We start from the raw sequence: 24926 nt of genomic DNA on the forward strand, positions 1-24926 counted from the left end.
GAGGCAGTGTTTGTGTTGGTGGCACTCGAGCCACAGAATGAGACTTGGGAAAGTATAATACTAGGTGTGCACAAAAAACTGTTTAAATCACAAAGTTCACTGACACAACCATAAACTCACTAAAAGAAGGACTGGGAGGAGCCTTAGGAAGTCATCTGCTCCACCTCTCCACTTTGAAATAGACCCAACTCTACCTGAAATATTTGCTGCAGACACTTCTGGAACTTGCTCATAACAATATTTTAAGAATAAGGCATTGATTAATGCAGTCTATTCCACTGCTTAAAGAAGATTGCCTTGCCACCCAAATATCTAAACTAGGACAAGACATAATAGCTTTAAATTTCAAGCACAGAGGACACATAACCTAATTTATTACATTCTTTCCTCTATGTTCATTAGTTTTTTAAGGCAATCTGTGTATAATAGATATTCAAATTAAGCTTCACAGGGATATTTGCCCAATATTTCTTAATTTTTTTCTCCTTCCTACACACAAAAGAACCCCACCAAACCAGCAACACCCAACATAAAGAAACCACCACCACAAAATCCCCAAAATAGCCAAAAGCAGACCATTTGCTGTCATGAAGTTTAAAAATCTTTCTTTTGTCAGCTATTTCACATGCATGAGGCTTAAATCACTTGCAGTGTGCAGACCATACTATTCAGTCAGCAATGTAGCCCATACTGAGAGTCATAAGTTAAACCCATTGGAAAATGTTTAACTGAGGTACATGGCTTGTACATTAGCATGTGATTCCACAGTAGAACCATGGTACTGTGCAGTGAGGACTTGGCTGGAATCAGAATGATGTCAGTAATTACAGAGCAATTGTGCTGCTTATACTCATTAAACAAACCAAAGGAATGGTGCAAGCAAGAAGTTGAAAGGATGACCCTAACTTCCACCTGCAGTTGTTTATGTAGTAAGTTTTGTGTTGTGGATACCTTTATATTGTGGATATCTTTGTCATTACAATCTGATATAGTTCAATAGACTGTTGCCATGTTAGAGAAAAGCAGTCTGAATGATAATGAAGAACAGTATGTTCCTGTAACATCAATTTAAACTGAAATGCAACATCTTCTTTTCTCAATTTCTGTTTTGTGTTCCACCTCCACAAGCATCTGGCCATCTGGGGCAGAGTGTTCTCTGTATCTATGAATTAAAGTGCTCATTAGACATGTCTTCCACTAATGGAAAGGTCTAATAAGAGACGGATGACAATCTGATGAAGCCCTCCTATGTGTAGGGGAGGAATTCCTCCTGTCACACTCCCTGCCGGGTAAGAAACTCGGAGGCAAATTTGAAAGGAACCAAGGAAATTGGGCGCCCGGCCTCTACCCAGTTTGCCACAGGGTGTCACTGTTACTCTTGGCAAGTGAAGGACAGTGCTCAAGGAACCTGTGTGATCCATAGACGCTGCAATCCCACTGGGACGGGGCTGGAAGTATTACCATGTACTTTGACAAAAGGAAAAAATAAAAGAATATTCTAAAGACGTCACTCTGTAAAATCACAATAAAGGCAGATGATAATTGAGTAAAATATTCTGAGAGTGACTGTGATGCTTCTTTAGATGATCCTTGAAGAATGCTGAGTGAGGACCAAATCTGTCTGCTGCCTGTTCTGTCAGCAGAACTCTGGTCAACACAAACCATTAGAAAACCCCAAACAAACTCCCAAACCCAGAAAAAAAAATCGAGGACAATTCTAAAGCACTAGATCTTAAATCATGTACAGCTGAAAGAGTGATATGCCTTTCACACTGCTGCAGACGCGTAGAGGAGGCTTCTCCAGCACTGCCTCCTGCTCTGAGACTGGCTTGGGCTGAAAGAGCACAGGATAACCTCAACACTTACTACCAGATGAAGCTCTGGGCCCAGCACAAAATGCTGCTCTCAATCCATGCAAGGATTATCTCAATAAATAATACAGTGGAATAGCCTCAAACATCACAAAATATGCGAGAGAGCCCTGACTTTTTTGGCACAGAGCAGTGAAAACATGCTTTGAGCTCAGTGATGTACAGAGAACCAGGATCAAGTTTAAGAAGAAAACTGTGTAGTAATTGTCATAATACAAAAAACCTGAAATGTATGAGGGTGAGTAGGAATTACTGGTGAGAGAGGAGAAAGGAGATTTGCTTCCAGTAGGAAGTAATTACAATGAAACACATCATGTACTGCTGCACATGCTCCAAAGAGTGACTCTCATTAAACCTGACCTCAGCTTCTGCTCAGGCTCCTTTTCTAACGCCAGCACAGTAAACAGGCTTCCATTCTCTGTGAGTGAAGTTGAGCAGACTGTCCATGAAGACATATTTCAGTGCCTGTGCTGTCTCATTGTTGTGCCGCCACTTCCTGATGGTATCAGGACAGTAAGGCAGGCACCCATCCTGCCAGGTGGCCTTCGTGATCTTGCCATCTCCACTAAGAATAACTTAGAGGTTCAATAATTGCATATTAGAGTAGATGTACAGCTGCATAAATAACACTGAATTTCCATGTTGTCCATGCTCTTTCATTCCTCACTAGCTTTGAGAATTGTAATTTCAGTGTATTCCAAGTATCTTGTCTTATATAAATCATTAAATTCAAGAAAAATACAATGATTCAAAGCAGAGCTTTTAAAATGCAAATAACTGGAAACAACAAAAGTTAAAACATACTTTATGCCACTGCCATGCTTTGAAAAGACAAATGCCAGCCTGTTTAAAACTATAAATAATAAACCTTGTTCACTTTACAAAGATCTTACGGGGATTGATCAATTTGCATCTTACACAAACTTGAATATGTGAAGTGCTGTGACCCAATTCCACATATGCTTTCCTTTCTGAGATTAACCTTCCTAAAATGAATGTGGCAGCTCACAGTGTAAACTGCTTGCATATAAAATGTCTTATGTTTCAAAACAAAAGGGATTGCTGGTCTCTAGTATTGTCTCCTGGTGTTTTAGAATCACAGAATCATTTAGTTTGGAAAAGATCTTTTATTAACAACAAAATCTTAACATTTGGGGTTTCCAGTAATTGTAGACTAGAAAGACAAAAAATGAATAGTATAATATTATCAGTGTTTATTTTAGTAATATATCTCCATTTTCCAGAGGGAGGGGAGATAAGGAAAATCCAATAGTGACAGCATGAGACAGAGTACAGTGATGGGATATTGAATCTCCTGATAGATTTTGGGCTAGTTTGGGCCCATTATCTATAACTGCCCTTAATTTCAGTCTCTATCTATAGCTCTGCCCTTAATTTCAGTAAACTACCTAGTGGTAAATTAATTGTTTACATTTATCAGGCTGCCCAGACTGCAATAACTTCCACACCATGTTAAATTAACAAAAAAAAGAGTAAAAAGTGACAAAAGAATTGAGTATTATTCTGACCCTGAGGCCCCACTGCCACCTGATGTCACTATTCTTGTCAGGCAAAGGCAGACAGGCAAGCTGCATGTCTGCAAGAACTGACAGTTCTAGAAAGGATTTCAGCAGGTAGGAAGCCCCAGGGAAAGTCATACAAATTATTTCACTAAGTCAAATGATTATGCCTTATGGACAGCACTTAAGACAAATCCATTAACCAGGGCAAACACAGAGATTCAATTAAGGGTGAGTCTGCTTGAGGTCTTCTGGGGAAAGGTTGGCACTGCCTGACACAAGTGGGCAGGAACTCCACATGGCAAACACCACAGCAGGGCAAAAAGCCCTCCTCCCCTTGCATCACTGCAGCTTGGCTCCCAGTAAAGCACACTAAAGTAGGAGAAACTCCACAAATAAGACATCTGTCTGGCACACAAGAGCAAAGCCTAGGCAGAGACCTGAAAACCTCATACGTTTAATGTTGGCTGTGAAACTCCTCCTGCCTATCACTGACTCCAGAGAGTCTCAAGCTACAGGGGAACAGTTGAGGATTTGAGGTAAGATTTAAGCACCATGGACAGGAATGGAGTCACCTGCACACTGACATAATCATCTGTGTTTGCATCTGGAAAGCTCAAGGGAATATTATGGCATTAGGAACAGAACAGCAAGATTTTCAGTGACAAGACATTTCAATTGTCACTCAGAAGTAGAAGGATAAACAAGTAAAGCACCCAGAAATGCTCACTTGAGAGCCTTTTGCTTCACGAGCAGGCACAAGGAGGCCTGAAGGAACATTGGCAGAGGGTCTGGCTCTCTGGCCATGTGGTATGACTGTGACTGATTGCAAATAATTAACAACTTCAACTCATATATACTCTGGCTCACAGAAGCATATAGTGGTTAACACTGAAATGGCTACACATATTTACATGTGGTATCTAAAATACATCTTATATTTTGCATCTAAACGAATTTGCCACTTTGTGCATGATGCACCTGGTTTCCATGAGCACAAAACATACTTTAAATGCTTGGCTCACCTGGGCTGTCAGATACCTTTCTGCAACTCTGGTTTTAATTATACTATTGGCCAGCAACCCCTAGTCCCAGAACATGTTTTATTCCCCCTAAGGCTTCTTGTAACAATCAGTGAAATCTCTATCTCTGCACAAGGTTAAAAAAAAAGGTGTGAGAGACATTAATGGCCCAGTTTGGTACTGATAAGAAAATACTGCGAAATAGTGTTCCAGACTAATTTTCTTCCTTTACTCAAGGCAATTTAATTTGTATATTAATGGAGACTGGTTAGCCACTATCTTTAATACACCCACTGTGGAATCTGATGGTTTCAAATTCCCAGAAGCTGAAGAACTCTGTAAACATGTTCTTGCTGCACTCTAGTTATGTGTAAGCAAACCAATACAATTTTGCTGATAAACAATTATGATAAAAAATGATAAAACAATTATCAGTTTTATAATATCCCTGTTAGATAGGGTTTATAACAATTCAGGTTAGAGGAATGGCACACCATTAATTTTAGTCATCTCTCAAGACTACACAGTGGAGCTAAATGTAACAGTCACTACCAGCTCCTGTGTACCAGCGTTAACCAAACTTTCAATTAAACCATGGCAGTAAGTAAATGCTATTTATACAAAGCTTGCAGCTTGACTGTTTTACAAATGAGTATGTGGGAAGCAATGTGAAATATCAACTGATAGTTAATATTTAAATTGCTGCTCATTTACACTTAAGGCAAGTTTTATTGCTATTTGCAGAGAATTTCAAAGTTCGGAATTCTGTGATTCACTTCAAGAACTTTTATAAATAACATGCTATTATAAAGGAAAAAAAATTAACTTGTGGTGAATAAAACTTTCTCCCAGGAGGAAAGAATGTTTTTTAAAGACAGCAATCATTTTTTCACTCATTGAAAGAACACGTTCTTTGGTCTGTCTTAAAAAAGCATTTGGGAAGGTGAATGCTTCTGTCCCAGAGGCTTAACCTTACAGAATCTATCCAGAAAAGTCAGGAAACTGATTGTACATAGGATAATCAGCAGTTAGAAACAACAATGGCTTTGCAATGTCATTGTTCACCCAGAGGGTGGCTGGGCACTGGAAGAGGCTCCCCAGGGAAGTGGTCACAGCACCAACCCTGCCAGAGTTCCAGAAGCATTTGGACAATGCTCTCAGACCCAGGGGACTCCTGGGGCAGTTCTGGGCCTTGTGGGGCCCTCCAGCTCTGGATATTCCAGGATCATATACTTTAACTAGTGGTAGTTCGTGCCATACACATAAATATGCCTTGTTATTAAGACTTAATTCCACCAGTAATACAAGCATCAATTGAAACAATCACACTCATTTTTCATAGTGAATTTTGCATCCACTTCTATAAGGCATTCCAGACAGACAGGGCACGGATGCCTTTAGCACAAATGGAGAGAGAGAAGCACACTTAAGTCCTGCATGTATTCCCAGAATTTAGTCACCAGTCTGCCTTGGATAGCTCTCCACCCACGTACTGCTCTTCTCAGAGCCTACTCCAAGTTTTCCACATGTACCTACCAGGCACCTTAATGAAACTGGGGAGCTCACATGTTAGAACAACAGCTTGGAAGGAATCCGGGTTCCTTTTTGTTAGTTCCTGATCATTAAAGTAATGAAGAGGAGACTGAGAAGCAGAATTCCACCAAATATTTTACCAAACTTCATTTTGATCCTATTTTGTTTCAATTTAATGGAATTTTCCTAAAGGAAGACTCTCTAGAATCATGCGGTTCTAGCAAGATGTTCAAAAAGAAAAATTCAAATCCTACCTGGCTGTCATCTTCTTCCAACTTGCTTTGTGTCTCAGCCCCATCTTTGACAAGGAGATTCTAATTTTCTTCATGGTCTATGCAGTCCCTGTGGAAGAAATTGGATGCATTGAAAAAATCTCAATAATTCTCACTGGTTTATGAATTACAGGAGAACATTTCCTAAATTATTGACCTGAATATGTGCTAATACCAACAATAAGATGCTGTATGAATTCCCAGACATGATAAAAACAAAAAAGAAAAAAGAACCTTAAAATCAGCAGTTCTGCAATTACTTATTTTCCTAGCAAAACAAACACCACTAAAGTTTAATCCAAAATTAAGCTAATACTTTCATTAAAGATAAGCCATATTAGCTAAGCAGATAACCAGTTCAACTCAAAAAGGGGAAAGAAGTTGAAAATATATATATATATATATATATATATATATATATACACACATATATATACATACATATACATATATATATATAAAGAGTGCCAACACTGTAATAAAGCCAATGTTCTCTCTCTGTCTCTTCTGTTGCTGTCTTAAATCCTAAAATCCAGTCAGTCTCCCTCAGGTAGGAAACCTGTCAGCATCCTGCCCTTTATCACCTGGGCACTTCCACATTCACAGAACAACTCTTTTCTCCTCCTCCTAAAGGAATCCTGTCACTTCCTCTTCAAAACTAGAAAAATGCTCCAATGAGACTGGAATTTGGGGCTGAATCTAGCCATACAATGCACCACCCACACAAAGTGTACCCCAGGATAAAAAGGCAGGAGAATCCTAGAGCAGCTCAGGACCTGTCTGAGGCACAGGAGGATTTCCTGGGCTGACGGCGCCCGAGCAGGTCAGCAGTGGCAGCAGCATGTCCCTGCCAGGCTGCAGTGCAGGGAACACCAGCATCACGCTGACAGGGCAGTGGCCAGGCCTCTGGCAGCAGAGAGCCCCGGGCAGCCTGCAGCACCTGTGCCTGCCTTCCACACAGCCTGCTCAGCTGAGCTCCCTCTGCCAGGGAAAGCTGGGGAAACTGTCCTTGAAACACATCCAGCTGGGCATTTCTGCACTTGGACACTCACAGCTTCAAAATCAATGTGTCCGTTACACTAGATCTGAACTTTAAAAATTAAAATTAATACCAATGGTAGGGTAAAATTTTCAATACAGTTTGGCAATTTATTATTTATTTTATTGCAAAGAATAAAATGCAGTGGCCTGTTTAGAAAACTCACTTTTAGGCATTCAAATCTATTTGGTCCCCCTAAGAATGAAGCCCCCAGGCAATCAGAATTTCTTCAGAAGGTATGACATAGGCTCTAAATCACTGCAAGGCTTTTAAAAAAGTACTATTACTAACATTTTCTTATGATCATCATCAAGAAAACAATTACATTTTTGCATTATAAAAATCAGTACCACAGACAATCCATCAACAAAAAGATCAATTAAATTATTACTCAAAATATTTAAGCCATCTCAGCTACTTACAGGCTATCCTTGCAGGCTGGCATTAGCAATGTCATTGTTGCCTCTGACCTGCCACATTGCATTATCTTCACAATTAACCAGTAATCCAGAAGAACAATTTGACCATGATAAAAAGATAGCCTTGAATTACAGCTATTAAAGAGACCCATGGAATTTTTATTTAGGCATCCCAAAAGATTTAATAGGAGTAATAGCTTAAATTAAAAAATTAAGGTTTACTTATGTAAATTAGCAAAAACAAAAACACAGTTTTAGGTAAGTAGATGCTCTATGTAGAGAGTAAAACCAGACAAATCTCTGAAAGTTGGGTTGCATTAAAAGGCATCTGAGTATCCAAACATCTCTGATTAAAAATGAACTTGAAATGAGAAAACAGAAAGCTGCTGTAAGCTTCTTTTTTGTATTTGCCTGGCTCAGGTAACCATGATAATATTTCTCATGCTCTCATACCATAGCAAACAGATAAAACTCTAGACCAATAGAGTTATAAAATTAAGGATTTCTTATATCTGCCCTAGCAAGATTTGCAGAAAAAGATACTCCTAGAGCTGAGGCAAAATTCTCTGTGAATATAAGAAGACATTCCAAATATGTTGGTCTAATTGGTAGGCTAATTTTAAGTTAGATTTTAACTTTATTTTTATCATATTTTTAAACTTCTAATTAGTCATTAAAATAATCAGTGGTCTAAAATTTCTCTTGCAAAACAAATCCTTAAGCAAATTCCAGAAAGCTTATCCAAGCTTGAAAAATCCTCCTACCTAATTAAAAGCATTGAAGCAACCAGACAGTTGCTTCCTCCCTCTGTCCCAAATCTCCCATTTTTCATTCTGTCATAATAAAAAGACATTTTAGAAAAAATAGTCCATAATAAATGTATGAACTATCTGTAGTCTTTTAAATCTAGTTCAAGAAAAATACACTGAAAGCAATTTGCATTCAGTCATGACTAACAAAAACCCTTTTGATGTTACTGGAAAAGAGAGAAGTTTTATTTTGAGAGCTAACCATCACCAAAATCAAAGGCAGGTCTAAGACTGGAGAAGTCTCCCCTCTGTGCCTGTTGTGGCTGCTCACGCCAGCTGGCTCACGAAATGTTCCTTGGCTATCCGTGCTGGGGCTGTTACTCGGTCTTTGCTCTGTCAGGCTCTCGGGTACTGAGGAGATGAGCCACAGGTGACCGAGGGCTCCATTTCCTTTATGCTGCTGCGATGTGTGATTACAAGACATGCATTCACCCCCTCCCTGGCCGGTCAGCAGGGGCTCTGTCAGGGGAGTGCTGGGCACTGGGGCTTGAGATGTGCTTTGTCTCTCCTGTGGCAGCACGGCTCCCCGAGCCATGCTCCTGACACTCGGTACACCCACCTACACTGGCTTTGCAGCTGTACCGGGGAGAGCAGCTGGGCTTTGAAAGCAGCAATGAGAGGGAGAAGTCCCGCCGACTGTGCAAACAATAACAGCAGAAGGCCAGCTGGAAGAGGGATCCATTACTCCCACACCCTTGGCCATCCCAGCAAGCCTGGGAGCCAGCAGGCACTTTCTGCTGCTCGCATTTGCTGTGTTTGGGAAATCAGAGCACGGCTCTGCCCGTGTGGAAAAACACAGCCTCCATTCCCGAGCATGGCAAACCCACAGCCCATCTTCAGCGCTTCAGAAACACCACTGAAGTCTGTGTTTCTGTAAGGGGTTCAGATAAAATAGATCATATCTAGTGTTTTGAGCTGTTTGCTGTGAATTTTCCATCAAACCCTATATTTAAAGTAGTTTCAGTTCCTCCTCCAGAGGTCCACAGCTCTTCATCAATGAAACAATTTAGCAGCTGCTTTTAGAGTTCCTTTGCGTCCAGCAAGGAACTCATTTTAAAAAACTCTCATTTTAAAAATATGCCTGTCTCTAAAGGATCCACAGCCCCCAGCTTCGCTGTGTTCTGACAACACAAATGATTCATTTTTGTTTCCATTCTCTGAATGCTCCGATTTGAAAGAGTTTCCATGCAGGACTGTCACCAGCTGGCCAGAGACAGCATTTTGCACTGAGCCATGACTGGCTGCCACTCTCCGGTGCTGAGAGCAATGAATTCCTCTCTGAATTCCTCTCTGAATCCCTCCCTGTCTCCAGTGACTCACCTGGGCATTTGCCCTTCGTAGCCCAGCTGCTTCTCTCTCTGCTGTGCCAGTATAGAGGGGCAGTCAGAGAAAGCACAAGGTCTCATTTCAAGTAGAGGATGATAGGTGATGTTTGTTGCTGCACATACTTGAAAAACATCAGCTTCACCAGTGACCGGTTAAAATAAATCATACAAGGACTGGACTGATGTCCTTAGTAGCAATACTGAGACTTTGCAGGAGAAGTTAGGAAGGAATATTAGGGAGTGCTGGTTTTATGCAAGGTAAGAAATACAGCTGTAAATTTGTAATCCATACATTACAAGACAAAAAAAAAAAAAAATTCTCCCAAAAGGCGTATTAAAAATGTATGTGTTTGATGAACTTAAACTTAACCATTAGGATTCTAAAGACCAAAATTCAGTATTCTCTAGCAGATGAGTGCACTCTGACCTCTGACTAGTTTTCCTTTTAGAAATCTTGGCTGTAGAAATTTGGCTCTGCAAGAATTAACTGTCCCATGTCACCTGCCTCAAATATAAGTCCAAAGTTTAAATGAATTTACTCTCAGTTTTGCTACAACATTCTGTCTTTGAAAGGGTTCGAGCTTAGCTTTATGGTCAAAAAGCCTTATTAGAATGGTCTTTACAGACCAAGTGACCATTTTTGTGGAATTCGTGTTAGTTATTTAAATTGCAGCAGATGGTAATTTTTTCAGGAAAGAAAAATTTCTAGTGTGTTGCTTTAGGACAAGAAAAATAAGGTTGATCTTCAGATGCTTATAGATGAGGATCTGTTGAAGCTGTAGGCCTAAAATGCAGATTTCCTATCAACTTTAGTTAGCTTCTGTAAACCCTAAATTATGTAGTTATTTAAAATTAACCAGGGTGAAGAAAAGTAGTTTTATCAACTTTCTGTTATTCACACTCATCCAAAAAGATGGCAAAGCAATTCTGTAATGTGACTTGTATGTCAGTTAGAAATGAATGCCAAGCCCTGAAAATGCATCAGAAGGACCTGACAGAGGCTGAAATGAGAGGAACAATAATTCCTTATACAGAAATCAAAGTGCAAACATGCTGAGCATGATGCCAGTGAAAATGTGTGATATTTCTTTGGACAGAGAAAAGCACCTGTAGGGTAGATATGCTGAGAAATCTCTGTAGTTAGAGAATTTGAGATGTTTCATTCACAGGAACACAATGATGCTGCCACTGTTGTTTAATATGCCCACATTTTAATGTGAGTGTATGCTAACAGCAATAAAAGACTAGTATGAATTTTGAAAAACGTTTGCATTACAGAAATGACCACAGGTCTTCCTCATTAGTTATGCAGTCATTAGGCAAATTTGACAAATCCTTATTCCTCTCATCTGAGCACTGTTCAGAAATACCCTCTGTAATTACTTTTTACAAAGTGGCAGGGCAGCAGCTTTGTTATTTTTAAACAACAAAATAGTCTGAGCTCTTCTTTATCCTTCCCAACAGATGACAATTTGGGGAACAGATAATTTTCTGGAAATCACACACTGGTGTAGGAACTAAGAATTTGGGAAAGACACTGCCTTTGTGAACCTCTGTTCAAATTAGCATGTAGAGAATATAAAGTTTAATCAGAAAATTAACCATATTTCAGATCACGAGTTCATCCCTCAACAGAAAACTCAACATCAAAACTACTTGCTACCTCCTGCAAGGAAGAACCATATAATGTTTCAGGACATTTTACAGAAAAAAATTAAGCTCATCAAATGTACATTCTCAATCCCTGAGAGTACTCATTGGGCAAAGTAAACAACAGAGAATAACTAATAACATGGGATGCAATTACTAGGAATATCTAAGGAAAAAAAAAAGCAGCTAACAAATAAAGAGGTAATTTAATTCAAATAACATTCAAGAAAATGTGGGCATCTAACATGTGCTGTAAACTACCATTTAAAATCCTAGATTATTTTACCTATTTCTTTAAAAAGAAGGTAAAGAAGATTATTTACTGATATGGAGCCCCAGGTGATTGGAATTGCACAATAATTAGATCAAAGTCAGAAAGTGCTGCAGTCACTGTAGAGGGATATAGTACAAGATGGTCACTTCTTCACTATCAGCCTCTTCTCAGGACTATTTTATCATCTTCTGTCACATCAGGAAGATGCACGATTTGTTCATCTGCAAATCTATTCAAAGACAAAAAGAGGATATTTCTCACAATTCTGGGCTATTATAAACCTCGGGAAACTGCAACATCTTGTAATGACTGCACGAGTCATTCTGAACGTTCTTCAGTCCCTGGCTCTTTTCACTGTCCAGCACATGAGATTAGCCTTGTAAAGCAAACAAGGAGGATGCTTTGGGTATACACAAGCATCTTACAGTCATGGTGAGGGTCTCTTCTAGAAACACACTAATTCAGAACCCTGTAGCTGTTTCTCTAGCAGCTCTGTGCCTCTCTCAGACTCAAAATAGAACTGAAATAGCACTTGAGTGAAGCCTTTTGCACATTGACTTATTTACTTCTTTGCTTATCAGATAAAGAAGCAATAGACAGCACACTGGTACTAGATGCACACTATTACCATGCACATTTTCTGTGCCTGACCTTGATATATGTGACCTGATCTGTGCATAATGTTGTCTCCTTGAGCAATTGGTTATTCACAAACAGACAGACACACAGTTGGCTGTTTCTAATTATGTCCCATGTATGTGAGAAACAAACAGACATTAAGGGCTTGTTTATTTTCTGGCAAACACCCAACTGTGTTGGGAAGGTGTGCTGGGAAACCTACAATGGTTTCTACAGCCTGTGACTGTAAAGTGAACTCACATTCATCACATTCATCACTGTGCCTAAGAAGTTATCGTCTAGGGAGAGGAAACAGCTGCCTATAAATCACCTGGCTGGACAGCAGAGAGAGAAGAATCAAAGCTGAGAGAAGAGCGGGTATTGCCTCCGGTGGGTCCTGCAGGCAAAGAAAGCTCTGCTGGCCACAGACTGTACCGCTTGCTTTTAAGTTGTAAACACCAAATTCTACAGAGATAACCAGTGCCATAAATAAAGGCTTTTAGAGGACCTCAGTATTTTTTTTAATCTTTCTTTGCTAGTATCTACACAATATCTATAAATGTTTGTGAAATTAACTTTTATTAGCCAGGATGTCTACAGAAAGCAGATAAGACGTTTTCCTGCCATTTGTGTGCATTCACAGCAGAATCTCTGACTTGAAAGGTAAAACCTTTAGTAAGAATGCACCTGATTGAACACAGTTTAATCAAGGAGTTGAGGTGCTGATTGCTATTAAAGAATATCAAAAGAATTCCTGAAGTGCCTATAAATTTCAATTTGCTAACATCAGAAGAAAACAAGACTGCTGCAAACAGTATAAATCAAGATTTACAAAAGAAATAGTTAAAAATTATTTCCTCACTTATACTACAGGAATTTGGGATTTCGGCACCATCCCATGAAGATTTTACCTTCTGAGACCTTGGGCTGTGCACAGTGTTACCCCGTGTTCATCACGGAGGGTGAAGCAGTTGTCAACAAAGCCAAGTGTGAAGCAAAAAAATGAGCCAACAGTAGAGGTCAGCCATGAACTACAGATTTCCTCTCCAAATTTCTTGCCTGAACAATTCATGCTGTTTACTGAACACCCAAAAATATCTGGGGCACCTGTGCCAAAACAGCAGTGGATAATAGTAGAAGGAGGAAAGAAAACGAGTCCTTTCCAAAATGAGACAAGGCAAAAATCCAGATACTAAGAGCACTGCCACAGGAAGGCTGAAGTACAAATGAATAATAACACTTTTTTTTTTTTTTTTTTCTGCGAATAACACAGAGCTCCCCTAGCAACTTGTTCTGTTGGCTGGTCCAAAAAGGTCAATATCTCATAGAAAAAAAATCCAACCAAAACCCAAAAAACCACCAGCTATTACTTGGCTATTGGAGGCTTAGCTTTACCACTTGCTGGTTTCTACCACCCCTTGGTAAAGTTGTCTGGCATGTTGGCTCACCTGAAAAGGGGAAGGTTTCAGTCCTGCCGTATGTGACAGCTGGAACACATGATGCGCCAACTGCTCAAGTACTCAGGTTGCCCCAAGATGCATCTGCTTTTGTGCTCAACATTTAAAAATACTTAAACAGTAGCTACATAAATTAGGTCAGTGCTTAAGCTGAAACAGATAACCTGGATTTTTAAAGCTGAAAATTAACTTGGCTAAATAAACTGCTGCTTGATGGTAATTTGAAAAACAAGCACTTAGTTACCCCTTGCAAATGACAACATTCTTCAATACCATTATTTACAAGTGCAGCTGCCTAGGACAGTCATTTAATGTAGCAACTGGATTTGAAGGGCAGGGATTTGGACTGAAAGAAATAACCCATCCATGGTGTCAAAATTGCGCTTAGAGCTGCAGATAGGAACCAGACAATCAACAAAATGCATTGAATTTTCTAGGCCTGCTTTCCAACCGTGGTGCATTATACCTGTATCAGGCAGGAGCTTAGCTACCATTTTACTGTCATGTGTTTGTCAAACACTAAACACAATGCCCCTTGGCCATGGCTTTTTCCCCCCATATCTAGATAAAACATCCAGCACCTGAGCTTCTAGCCTTGCATCTCTGCTGGGGATTTAGCAGCCATGTGTGCAACATCATTGTGGCCATTGCTCGCCACTCCTAGATGTGACCTAAGCCAAGCTGCTGGCTAAGGCCAGCAAGGACTGGCCCTGCCCTGGTCCGTGCCTTGGCTTCCTTCCCCTTCCACTGCCCTCCTCGCCCTCAGCAGGGGTTATCCCGCTCGGGGCACTCTGTGCCCTTTGGACTAATTCACGCCTCCCACAACAGCAGCAGCCGCTGCCGATGGTGAAGGAGAATGACCTGTGCCGAGGAAGGCCGGGGAGCGCTGAGGGGCTCGGGGGTGGCTGACGCCCTTTGGCTTTTGGGGCACCGCGGGCAGGGTGCGCTCCCCGGGGCGGTCGGGCCGGCTCCCCTCCCCTGGCTCTCCCGTCCCCGAGCAGCCGGGGCTCCCCGCGGTGCCGCTGCGGGCTCGGGGAGGGCAGCCGGTGCGGGCGGGCGCGGCTGCCCGGCAGGGGAGGGGGCCGCCCCCGCTCTCGGCTCTATAATGCCGGGGCTCCCTCGCCCAGCCGCGCCGCATCGCTCCGGCTGCCGCAGCAGCCTGCGAGCGGCTCCGCTCCCTCCCCTCCGGCCCGGAGACGCTCGAGGATTAGGGAAGGGAGGGAAATCCATCAGGCGAGAGGCAGGTCGGGGAGGCGGGCCGTCAGCATCCCTCCGCTCCGCCCGGGCCGGCGGCGCCGTAGGGCGAGCTCCGGTGCGGGCGCAGGAAGGGGCCGAGCTGCCGGAGGTGCCCAGGGCGCCGGCGGCTCCCAGCGGCCCGGATCCGCGGCTCGGGGCTGGCGGGGCTCGGCGGCGGGAGAAGCCGCCGCTGCTGTTGGCGTGTCCGTCGCTCGCGGTGCCGGCTCTCCCGGGATGGGCCTCCAGGAGCTGGCGGTGTGGCTGCTGGCGGCGGCGGGGCTCGTGCGCGGTGAGTGGGCGCCGGCCCCGCGGGCAGCGCCGGGAGCCGCGGCGGGGCGGGTGGGTCTGGCGGGGACGGCAGCCCCGGGTCCTTCCCGGCACGGCGGCTCTCCGGCCCCGGCCGTCCCCTTCTGCCCTCTCCCAGCCTCGCCGCTGCGAGGGGCTCGTCCCGTCCCGGGCCGCACTGAGGGCTGGCCAGCGCTGGGACCTGCCGGGAAGGCACACGGGAGAAGGACGGTGGGGATGGGGGACCGAACTCTGTCAAGGGACTTAAATGGTGGATGTCCCAGGGCAGAGGCTGCGGCTTTTTGTGGGGGGAGTTGAGGACAAGAAAATCGGGAAGAGGGAGGTCCGTCTGGAGTGGGACAAGGGAGGTCTCACGTCCAGAGAACCTGTTCCTACCCTGTCTAATATTCCCCTTCATTCGAAAACTGCCTCTGTCCCTGGTCTGCCCTGCTCCATTCATGTAGACCTGCTCCTTCTCTCCACAGAAAGCCGGCAGAACAAGCATCCTCCCTGGATTTGAAGTATAAAAAGGACAGAAATCCCCAAATATTAGCATGTATATTAATGCAGTGTCTATCATTGCTGCCAGGAACGCCGTACCCCACTTCATTTCTAACTGCATGAACAGAGAACAAAGCGGAGTGTACTTGCCCCAGAGTTCTCTGTCTGAAGCAGCCCGAGAGCAGAGCTCAGTCTAACCTGTGGCCATTTTTCTCCCATTGTCTTGCTGATGCCTTCTCTGTTCTGCTTTTCTGGTTATTGCTATGCTAGGACAGGTGTCAAATCACAGGTACTGTATTTTCTCTTCATCACTTCTTGCTGCTGGACTGAAGGGTGTGTACATTGAGAAAGCATCATTAGCATTTAGAATGTATCACTCCTGGCCAGTCAAGAAATGATCAAAGAGATAATCCCCCTTATAGGCTGGGATGAACATTTGTGATTAGGATTTTGTTGTAGTCACTAATGAACTATTTTAAATACAGTGGCATTTTTTCTGGGAATGCAGCAGGTGTAATAATAAATACATGATATCTGATAGGAGTGAAAAAGCATGCCTGAGTTTTTTCTGATGTAGAATCCTTATTATTTATCTTTTTATTCCTGTGCCCAAAGAATCTCTGCAAGGAGAGTTCCAAAGGAAGCTTTACAAGGAGCTGCTGAAAAATTACAATCCGTTGGAGCGACCAGTTGCAAATGATTCCCAGCCACTCACTGTCTATTTCACACTCAGCCTCATGCAGATCATGGATGTGGTAAGTCCGTAACCTTCTAGGAAACTGTTTCAAAGGGTGGATTTTTCCTTCCTAGAAGGGACATTTGAACTGGAAAGCACAGCTAATTCAAGACACAATGTCAAATTTTGCCTGCATCTTTAAAGAACTAAACTTAGAAGTACAATTTACCTATATCTTGTCAGAAATTCCCAATGTTCTTAGCACTAGAAGATATTACAAGGGGAGCTCAAAATGCACACTTTTCCTTTCAAATCCTTAACTGTCCTTAGAACCAACAAGCAGTATAGTCTGGGAGGGATTTGCAAAACCAAGGTTCTTGATTTCTGGTGGTCACTTAAGAGCTGCCTATTTTGGAAGATGGAGGGGAGAGTAAATCCCAGCCAAAATCCAAGTTGTGTTATTTCCTTTGGTATCTAGACAAGATTGCTACATTCTATATGCTTAAATAGCTACTGCATTTGCAACCATATTTGATTGGTATAGCAACAGGTATTCCTGTGCTGTACTTGTACTGCAGGATCTTTTTGGGTTCTAATATGACTAATTTAAGCTTCACTCTGTCACACTGGCACAGAGATGCAACTCAGCATATAATTGGGTTTACAGTATTTGTTTTTACTGAATTCAACTAGCCATGACAAGTAATAAGGAAGTTAAAGTCTTAAAATGTACTTAACCTCAAAATTCCATTATCTTCCCATCAGATGCCTAAAGTTCAAGACACAGAGATAATTTCTTCTGGAGTTGTCAAATTTAATTAAAACCCACACAAAATGAAAGGAAAATATCCACAGATCACTAGCCAATCTGAGTGTAGTCAATGACTGGCAGTCTTGGTCAATATGATTCAAAAGGGAGCTTTTGATCCTATGTGCCTTTCAAGAACCACCCTTCATAGTCAGAAACCATAAGGTTTTTTACTGGCTGTTTAGTTACAGCTCATTCTGCTTGCCATAAAACTCACTGCATTTCTTTCTCCGAGATCTGGGATTGACAGCCAAAGAAAGAAACCAACCATGAAGTAAATTAAGCTTCACACTATAAAACAAATGAGTTTTCTTCATTGTCAACAAGAAGCAAATGCTGGTGGGGAATGACAGCTACTTGCAATAACAATTACTGGTTTAACAAGCTAGAAACAAAACATGTCACCATCATACTTTCCTGTAGTTTATATATTCACTTTAATGGCTTCTCAGCTGATAGCCACTGATTCTAATTGGGAGTTAGACCTCTCCAGAGCCAATCCATCAAATCCCTGCCAGAACAGATAGGGCCAGGCTGGATCCTGGTTACTGCTATTCCTTAGTTGAAGTGTCTTCCATTCCACTCTGACTTTGCTGACAGGAAAGGGGAGACAATATATGAAATATTTTCTAAATACAATGGATGTTTCCTACCTTGTATTGCTAGTTTTAACCTGTCCTATTAAAACTGGCAATTTTCTTCCCCATGGTTTCAGATATGTTTTTCTTTTAATGGTATTGCACATTAATATGCATGCTAGTATCAGCAGTACATCATGAGGGATCTGTAAGTGCCAATTGCCCCAGCTTAGTGGATTTCACTAGAAAATAGAATTAATTAATTGTCTAATGAGAATGCAAGCTGCCATAGTAAATTATGCAAAATGTTTCTAAATGGGTAGGAAGAGCAGGGGCAGCATGAGAAAAATGCAGTTTGGGGATGTATTACCGAACAGGAGAACTAGGAAACTAAGGGAGTGCTTAGAGAAGACGTGGGAGTACATGGTAGGCCTGAGATACAGCAAAAGAAATTGTAAGAGGTGGAATTTAGATGGAAGAGGATGGGATGCAAAATGTCAAGTAAAAGGTTTGAAAGAGTGAACTTCAAAAAGAAGATCTTAAGAGACAAAGACTAAGGCATACTTTTGAGGAAGGAGAGGAAGAGGGGCAATGGATGGTCATAGCTTCAGTACAATGGCAGTAAAAATAAAGAATAGGATGTAGATAAGCTATTTATTTTTCTCTACTTCTCACCTCATGGAAACCCCTCAATCTGCACATAAAACTGGTCTTTGGCTTCTGCTTGTCTGGTATTTCAGTGCTGGCATAGAATCTTAACCTAATTTAGCCTTAGGAAAATTTCCAGCATATACATTTCTGAAAAGCAGATGATTGAAATATACTCATATAATTTCCACACTGAAAAAAATTGCAGCCACCACATTTTTAAATACTGTATGGAGGTAAATACATTCTAACAGTGTTGTCTTCTCTTGTAACATCCCTCTCAATAATAGTATCAGAGGACAACATTCAGCCACTGCCTATTGGTTTGGAGGGAACACTAAGAATAGACACAGCAGCAGTGCTTTTCCTACTCTGCTACATCTCCTACAGAATACTGAATGGCATAGGAAAACAAATGCAGTGACCATGAGGGTGTGAAGTTTGTGCCTAGCCTAGCATTTTTTACAACAGACACATCTGTATCAACTGTAAGTTAATACAATTAAGAGAGAGAGTATCAGAGGGTATTTCATCCCCAAAAGTCAGAAGATGAAACCTTAGAAATTAAATGGTCACACATTTATGCTGCAAATGACTGCTTTGAGACACAAGCATGAAGAACTGGAATACACTGAGGTATAGAGTGATAGTTCAAACACAATTTTTACTGCTATCTAAATGAGTAGAAAAATCACAATTGTATTTTAGTTTGGATAGGGCCTCTAGAGGTCATCTTGTACACTCCCCTACTGCAAAGATGTCTTAAATTGATTATGTTACTCAGGACTGTGTAGAATTTTTACCAGCTTTCTATATAGAACTTGGGGCAGCACCTTGGGAGTGTCCTAAGCTGATCTCAGCCTTTGCTAGTGGAAGAAATCTCTCTGAGTTCTGGGCTCATGCTCCCACAGCTGTGGCTTGCACCTCTGCCTCTCTGAGTGAGAGTTACCTTGTCCCTTTTTGAGGGGTCAATTCTCTACATCACCTGTATTTTAGCTTTAGATTAGCTTAAACTGCTCACAAAACTACCTGTGGTGGTTCTTCACCTAACATATGATAATATGTCATGTATTTCAAAAAACACAAGTGAGCTCTATCTCTGATTCAAGTTGCAAAGCTTGGGAGAATGCTGGACCAATACCATCTTAGCTTGTGACTTCTTCAACAAGAAGTGACAAACATTTTGGTGGGTATGAGTGTGACCATTTTGGTCTATTCTGATCATAAACTAGTTAAGTTTTTAGAATCAACATTTAATAATTTATTTAAGAAAGTTGAATTAAGCTACTTATCTACATGAATATTCAAATTCTTACTTATGTTGCATAACACTACTTAGGAATATTTCATGGTTCCTGAAGATACTTGCTGGCTAATTAAATAATTTACTGCACAACAGTTTTTGCTTATTTTCCAGTTTCTCCTGTTCCCTTTTAAAAAAAAATTCTAGTTAAAGAAAAGCACTGAATAGTTGTTTGTATGTAGTAAGCAGCAGCAGAATCTCAAGGGAAATCCTGTTCCTTTAGGCTGTTCAACCTACTTGTGCAGACCAAAGGATAAATGAAAAGCACGCAAACTTTTTTACATTTATCTGAACTTAGTCAAAGTTTGCTTATCCTACATTGCCCTTGGTTACTTCCATGACTTAGTTTTATATATTCAAGGGCTTTTGTCCTTTTTTTCTTTTACATTTTCTTTTACACAGTGAAGTGATCCAGCTGACTACAATGACTTGCATACAAGGCTTTGCAAAGCCTCTGCATAAGGATCTGCAATTCAGTATTTGCAGTCCAATACTCCAGACCCACTGGGCAAGACAGTAATGTCAAATATCTTGAAATTTTGAAAAGAGAATTTTGCTGTCATTCAAAGAAGTATAACAGCTTCTGTAAAGAAACAGACTATAAAACAAACATCTTGTCTGCCAAAAAAGGAAAAAAAAGAAAAAAAAAAGAAATTTAAATCTGGAAAACGAATAAAAACAACCAAATCAAGAGACTCGTTGAAAAATGGTGCTAATGAAGTTCTTAAGCTGTTTATCAGACCTCAGCAGCCTCTTTGCAAACAATGTCTGTGGCAGAAGCTCATCAGATCTGCATTATTCTTTTAATTTTAGCATTCATTTGTGTAAATTAGAAAACATCTCTCCGAGCTTTATTTTCTTCTCAGTTTGCTGCTTGAACTTTTTTCCCACCAAGGGAGAAACTGTTTGCACTTTCATCTTGCAGCCATTTCCATCCCACCATAATTCATTCCTGAGAGTTTAGAAAACTGGAAAGTTGCTGGGGTATACCTTCTGATATTTTTAGTTAATTTAATAGCATGAAAGTTACTGGATTATAACAGAAAACAGAGTATTCTATTTTTCAATGAAATCTGAAGAACAGATAAGACAAGAGTCTAAAATAGTCTATAATTGCTCTACTTTAACAAGCAGACAACACCCCTCCCTACCCTACTGTGGGGAGATATTAACATACTAAGAGAAACTGCAACCTTATTTCTGTGATATTTGTCCATCTTCCTGTGCTTCTGAAGATCTTCTGGATTTTTTAACTCTTCTGTCAGCATCTTACCTAGTGTCCTCAAACAGTGTTTAGATCTGGAAAGATATTTTAAACACAGGAGGATGTGTAGGGTGGAATGGGAAGCAATGAATGTACACTAATTAAAGGCAGTTTGTGGGAAGGAAAAAAGGACTGACTAAAGGCTATAAAAACCCTCCTGATAATAGTTCACTTGAGGACATTAGAGATATTCTTTGTATGTGAAAATCAGAACTTACATTCTGCTTTCTGGTTCCACAGGAGAGATGCTTGGAACTTTTTTGTAATATGAACCAGCCGAGTTTTTCTGTTTGTGTGGGTTTTCTTCCTAATATGAGTAAAGTGAAACAGTTTCTCAGACATTTTTCTTATTCTTTGTGATATAAATAATCAGTTTGAATCATAAAAATTCAACCTCATATTTTGTTTTCTAACTGCATTGGTATGGATGCCCCATTAACTTAAAAAGTGACTAAACATTTACTTCTGTGTCAGTTGTGATGAAAAGGGCTTGTAACCTTCCTGTGAAAAGCATGGCTAAGGTGCTAGGAAACAGATTCCTCTGTGACACTGCTGTAGAGCACAGGGACCACCACATAAAGCCTTCACATTTCACACAGGGCCTCTTAGTAGAACAACAGAACCTGCAAAGTCACATCACCTAGTAATTATTAGTAGTCCTCAGTAATCAGCTAATGAAACAAAATTATGGTGCAAGATGTAATTCCTGGGAGTCAGATCTGGCTAATACTTGGTCTTATACAAAGCTTTTAATTTACAGAAGTTTGAATATATTCCTTGTAATATTCAGAGTTGTTCCTTTTTTAAAAAGACTGTCATGTTCAAACACGAGATGATACAGGATGTCACTATTTGATACACAAGTTCACATGTTCTGACCAATATGGATCAGCTTGTTATGATCTGTGGTAATTTGCTTGGAAAGATTGAAAGACCCGTATTTCTTCATGAATGTTCTTGTCTCTGGCTAGTGGAAGGATCTGGCTCCCTGAAGTACCAGTGCTAGCTGAGCGTTCCCAGCCCCGTGTGGCTGCTGGATGGTTTCCCTGTTCCGCGCTGCTGGGAGAGCCACGGGCTGTGGCTGTGGCAGACCAAACCCTGGCTGCACGGTTTGGTCTCTGCTGCCACAGAGCCCCTACCTGCTCCACAAACCTGCTGCTCCTTGGGAAAGCCTCTTCTGCTGTGCACAGAACGATGGGAGCTACCTCGGCTCCTCCTGGGTTTGATTTGCCTCTGACTGCAGTGACAACATGCACGAAAAGGGAGTTCAGATGCAGGTGGCTGCCCCTGCTGAACCCATCTCTTTTCTGGGAAGGCTTCTGGAAGTGCTGTGGGAGGATGCTGTGGGCTGGGTGAAGTATGTAGGAAAAGCAACTCCCAAGCCACCATCACGGCCCCAGCCCCACTCCTGTAGTGTGATCTGTGTGGGTCTGTAAGTTGGCAGGAATGTGCTGAAGCAGTTTTGGGGATGATGGCAAGGGAAGGCAGGAAATGCTGCTAAAGCAAAGTGGTATTTCTGTTCCTGTCCTCTGTCTCTGCTCAGGGCTGCATTCTCAGTGCTCTGTGGATACAGTGCCTGCTTTTCTCTCAGCAAAGCACACGCTACCAAAAGTTTCCAGTCATTTACAAATTTTATACTGCTGACAGCAGTTGAACAAAGTATTGTCAATGGATTGGAAGCAAACAATTCTGTATCTCTGAGCAGCATATTAACATAAATACATTCAAATGTTAATTACTTCAAATGTTCATTACTTCAAATTTAGATGATACAGATGTGAATTCTTCAGTTTGTCCTGAACTCTTCACCATATTCAATAGCCTGAAGAAACTACAAAACAATCCAATTGTTCCCAATCTAAATATATATGTGAGTTACAAAAATGGAAAAGAAAGAAAGGAAGGAAGAAAGATCTCACAATGGGTGGGCAGCAGGGAGCCTATTTATACAAGCACTTATGTAGAAAAATAAATCTTTTAAAATTCACTTAGAATTTTAATTACTTAAATAATTTACAGTATTAACCAACTTATTTTTAATTTATTCAAAATTAAAAGATTTATTTTCCAAGAATAACCAGAAGCAACCTGAAGTAAATGTCTATTCAGATTTAACCTTCACTTGTGCTTGCATTTTCATGCCTGTTACTGCAACTAGAATTTGATCTCTAAAAAGGAAGGCTGGTAACTCTGGCTTCAACAACAGCTAACTGTGAAGCACTAAGAGCATGGCATGAAGCCATGTGCTGCTCATTGGCAGCAAGATAGAAACATGATATCCATCCAGTTAATCTCTCCCAAATCTTCTGGTAGTGATGTGAGGCCACATTTGCATGGTTTATAATCCAGTCTCCTCATTCCTTGTGTGCTCCTCATAAAAAACTCCCCTGAAGGCAAGATGATCAATAACCCTGTGCAGACTTGGGAGACCCACACACATGTTTAATCATACAGCACTGCTACTTTGCACTTTTATTGGCTTGTTTTCTGCCTTCAGTCAGAAGTGTTTGTACATTTCTGTGCTTGGCATGCCCTTAATTACTCTCAGTAACTACCCAGGTGTGCTGGTTTAGGGTTTGAGAGGAAGGCAGGAAGGAAGGAATGAGGCCTCTTAGCCACCATCTCCAAAACTACTAAATGCAACAATGAGGACAGAAAAAGTGATGAGCACTGACAGAGCTCAAGAAATTCAGATGAGCATTTTTATGGATTTTGGAGTGCTCATTCCATCTCTGTGCCCACAGACAGAAATAATCTTTTCACAAAGGAGAATTTACTCTTTTGTGCTGGGGAAAAAGCAGCCTGAAGGACCATGTAGGTGTTCTGACATTTCAGTCATGATGCTTGTTGCATTTGTGAAGAAACAGAGATACAGCTGATTTCCATCAAAGTACTCCTCTCAGCTAAGCTCCCACTTTCTCAGTGCCTTTGGAAGTGAGTCTCTACAGGCATATCAGAGAGGTGGGGACAGTATGGATTTTCATGGAAAGCAGGAAAGGAAGACCCTTAAGAGGACACTCAAATGTGTCCATCAGAGGATGGGTAAGGAATAAAGAGAACCTCTGTAATATGACTCATCTTCTTGAGTTATTGATGTGTCTTAGCAATACTTCTGTGTCAGGAGTTGCAGAGACATTCAGCAGGATAAGCAAGGCATTTGGTACTCTGCCCTTCCCCCGGAAGTTTTTTAATTGCCATGGTGATGTCTGTGCTGTATCCTAGATTGACCAGAGAGCCCAAGACACCCAAGATAATGGGTAATGTTACATATTACAGAAATTTTGGAGCAACTCCTCCTTGCTTAATTTTCCCATACTTGGGAAGAAGGAGGCAGGATGTAGTACAGTTAGAGACACTGTCTGGGATGAGTACTAGCATTTTGCTATCTGACCCTCTGAAGCTGGCTTTACCTATGTCCATTTGTAGTGCACAGAGCTATTCCTGTGGTTGTGTAAGATGGCTCTGTGTGGCTCTGGTGTTCCTCAAAGGTTTCAGCTGATGCTAAATCACAGAGAATATGCTCTGGTCAGGTGTGGAAATTTTTGTTGCTGTTACTCACAAAAATAGGATAGATGAACGCCAGCAGCAGGCTGGTGCTGGACCGGTGTGCTCTGATCACGCACAGGGAGAGGAAGAGACAGCTTTGGGTTCAGCTCCCTGCTCTCCCATAACTTTCTCTTCTCAAAGAAATAACACACACACTTTCCTTCCACTTCAGTCTGCTGGTACATTGAAGTGTAACAATCTGACCTTTCAGTTTCAGTGTTTTGCAGCTAACCTCTAGGAAGATAAATCAAGTTCAAAGGCTTTGATTCCCT

General features: G+C 41.4%; 2 protein-coding genes across 3 annotated transcripts in view; one reads left to right on the forward strand and one right to left on the reverse strand.

Moving 5' to 3' along the window:
• MYO1E (myosin IE) overlaps positions 1-24926 on the reverse strand; it is a 143330-nt gene that overhangs the window by 102874 nt on the left and 15530 nt on the right. The window contains exons 1-2 of one of the 2 annotated variants that reach the window (XM_068204077.1): positions 16030-16135; positions 6201-6288 (exon numbers count right to left, since the gene is read on the reverse strand). The gene's annotated coding sequence lies outside the window, so the exon portion shown is untranslated. Of the gene's footprint in view, positions 1-6200; positions 6289-16029; positions 16136-24926 lie in introns of those variants that run through there. The other variant, XM_068204078.1, reaches the window with a different exon arrangement.
• Positions 14923-24926, forward strand: part of CHRFAM7A (CHRNA7 (exons 5-10) and FAM7A (exons A-E) fusion) — a 37197-nt gene continuing 27193 nt past the window's right edge. The window contains exons 1-2 of the mRNA XM_068204099.1: positions 14923-15334; positions 16447-16586. Coding sequence (XP_068060200.1) covers positions 15280-15334; positions 16447-16586 — 195 coding nt within the window. The 5' untranslated portion in view covers positions 14923-15279. The remainder of the gene's footprint in view (positions 15335-16446; positions 16587-24926) is intronic.

The sequence above is a fragment of the Anomalospiza imberbis genome, chromosome 13 (assembly GCF_031753505.1).
Source record: "Anomalospiza imberbis isolate Cuckoo-Finch-1a 21T00152 chromosome 13, ASM3175350v1, whole genome shotgun sequence".
Taxonomy (NCBI): Eukaryota; Metazoa; Chordata; class Aves; order Passeriformes; family Viduidae; genus Anomalospiza; species Anomalospiza imberbis.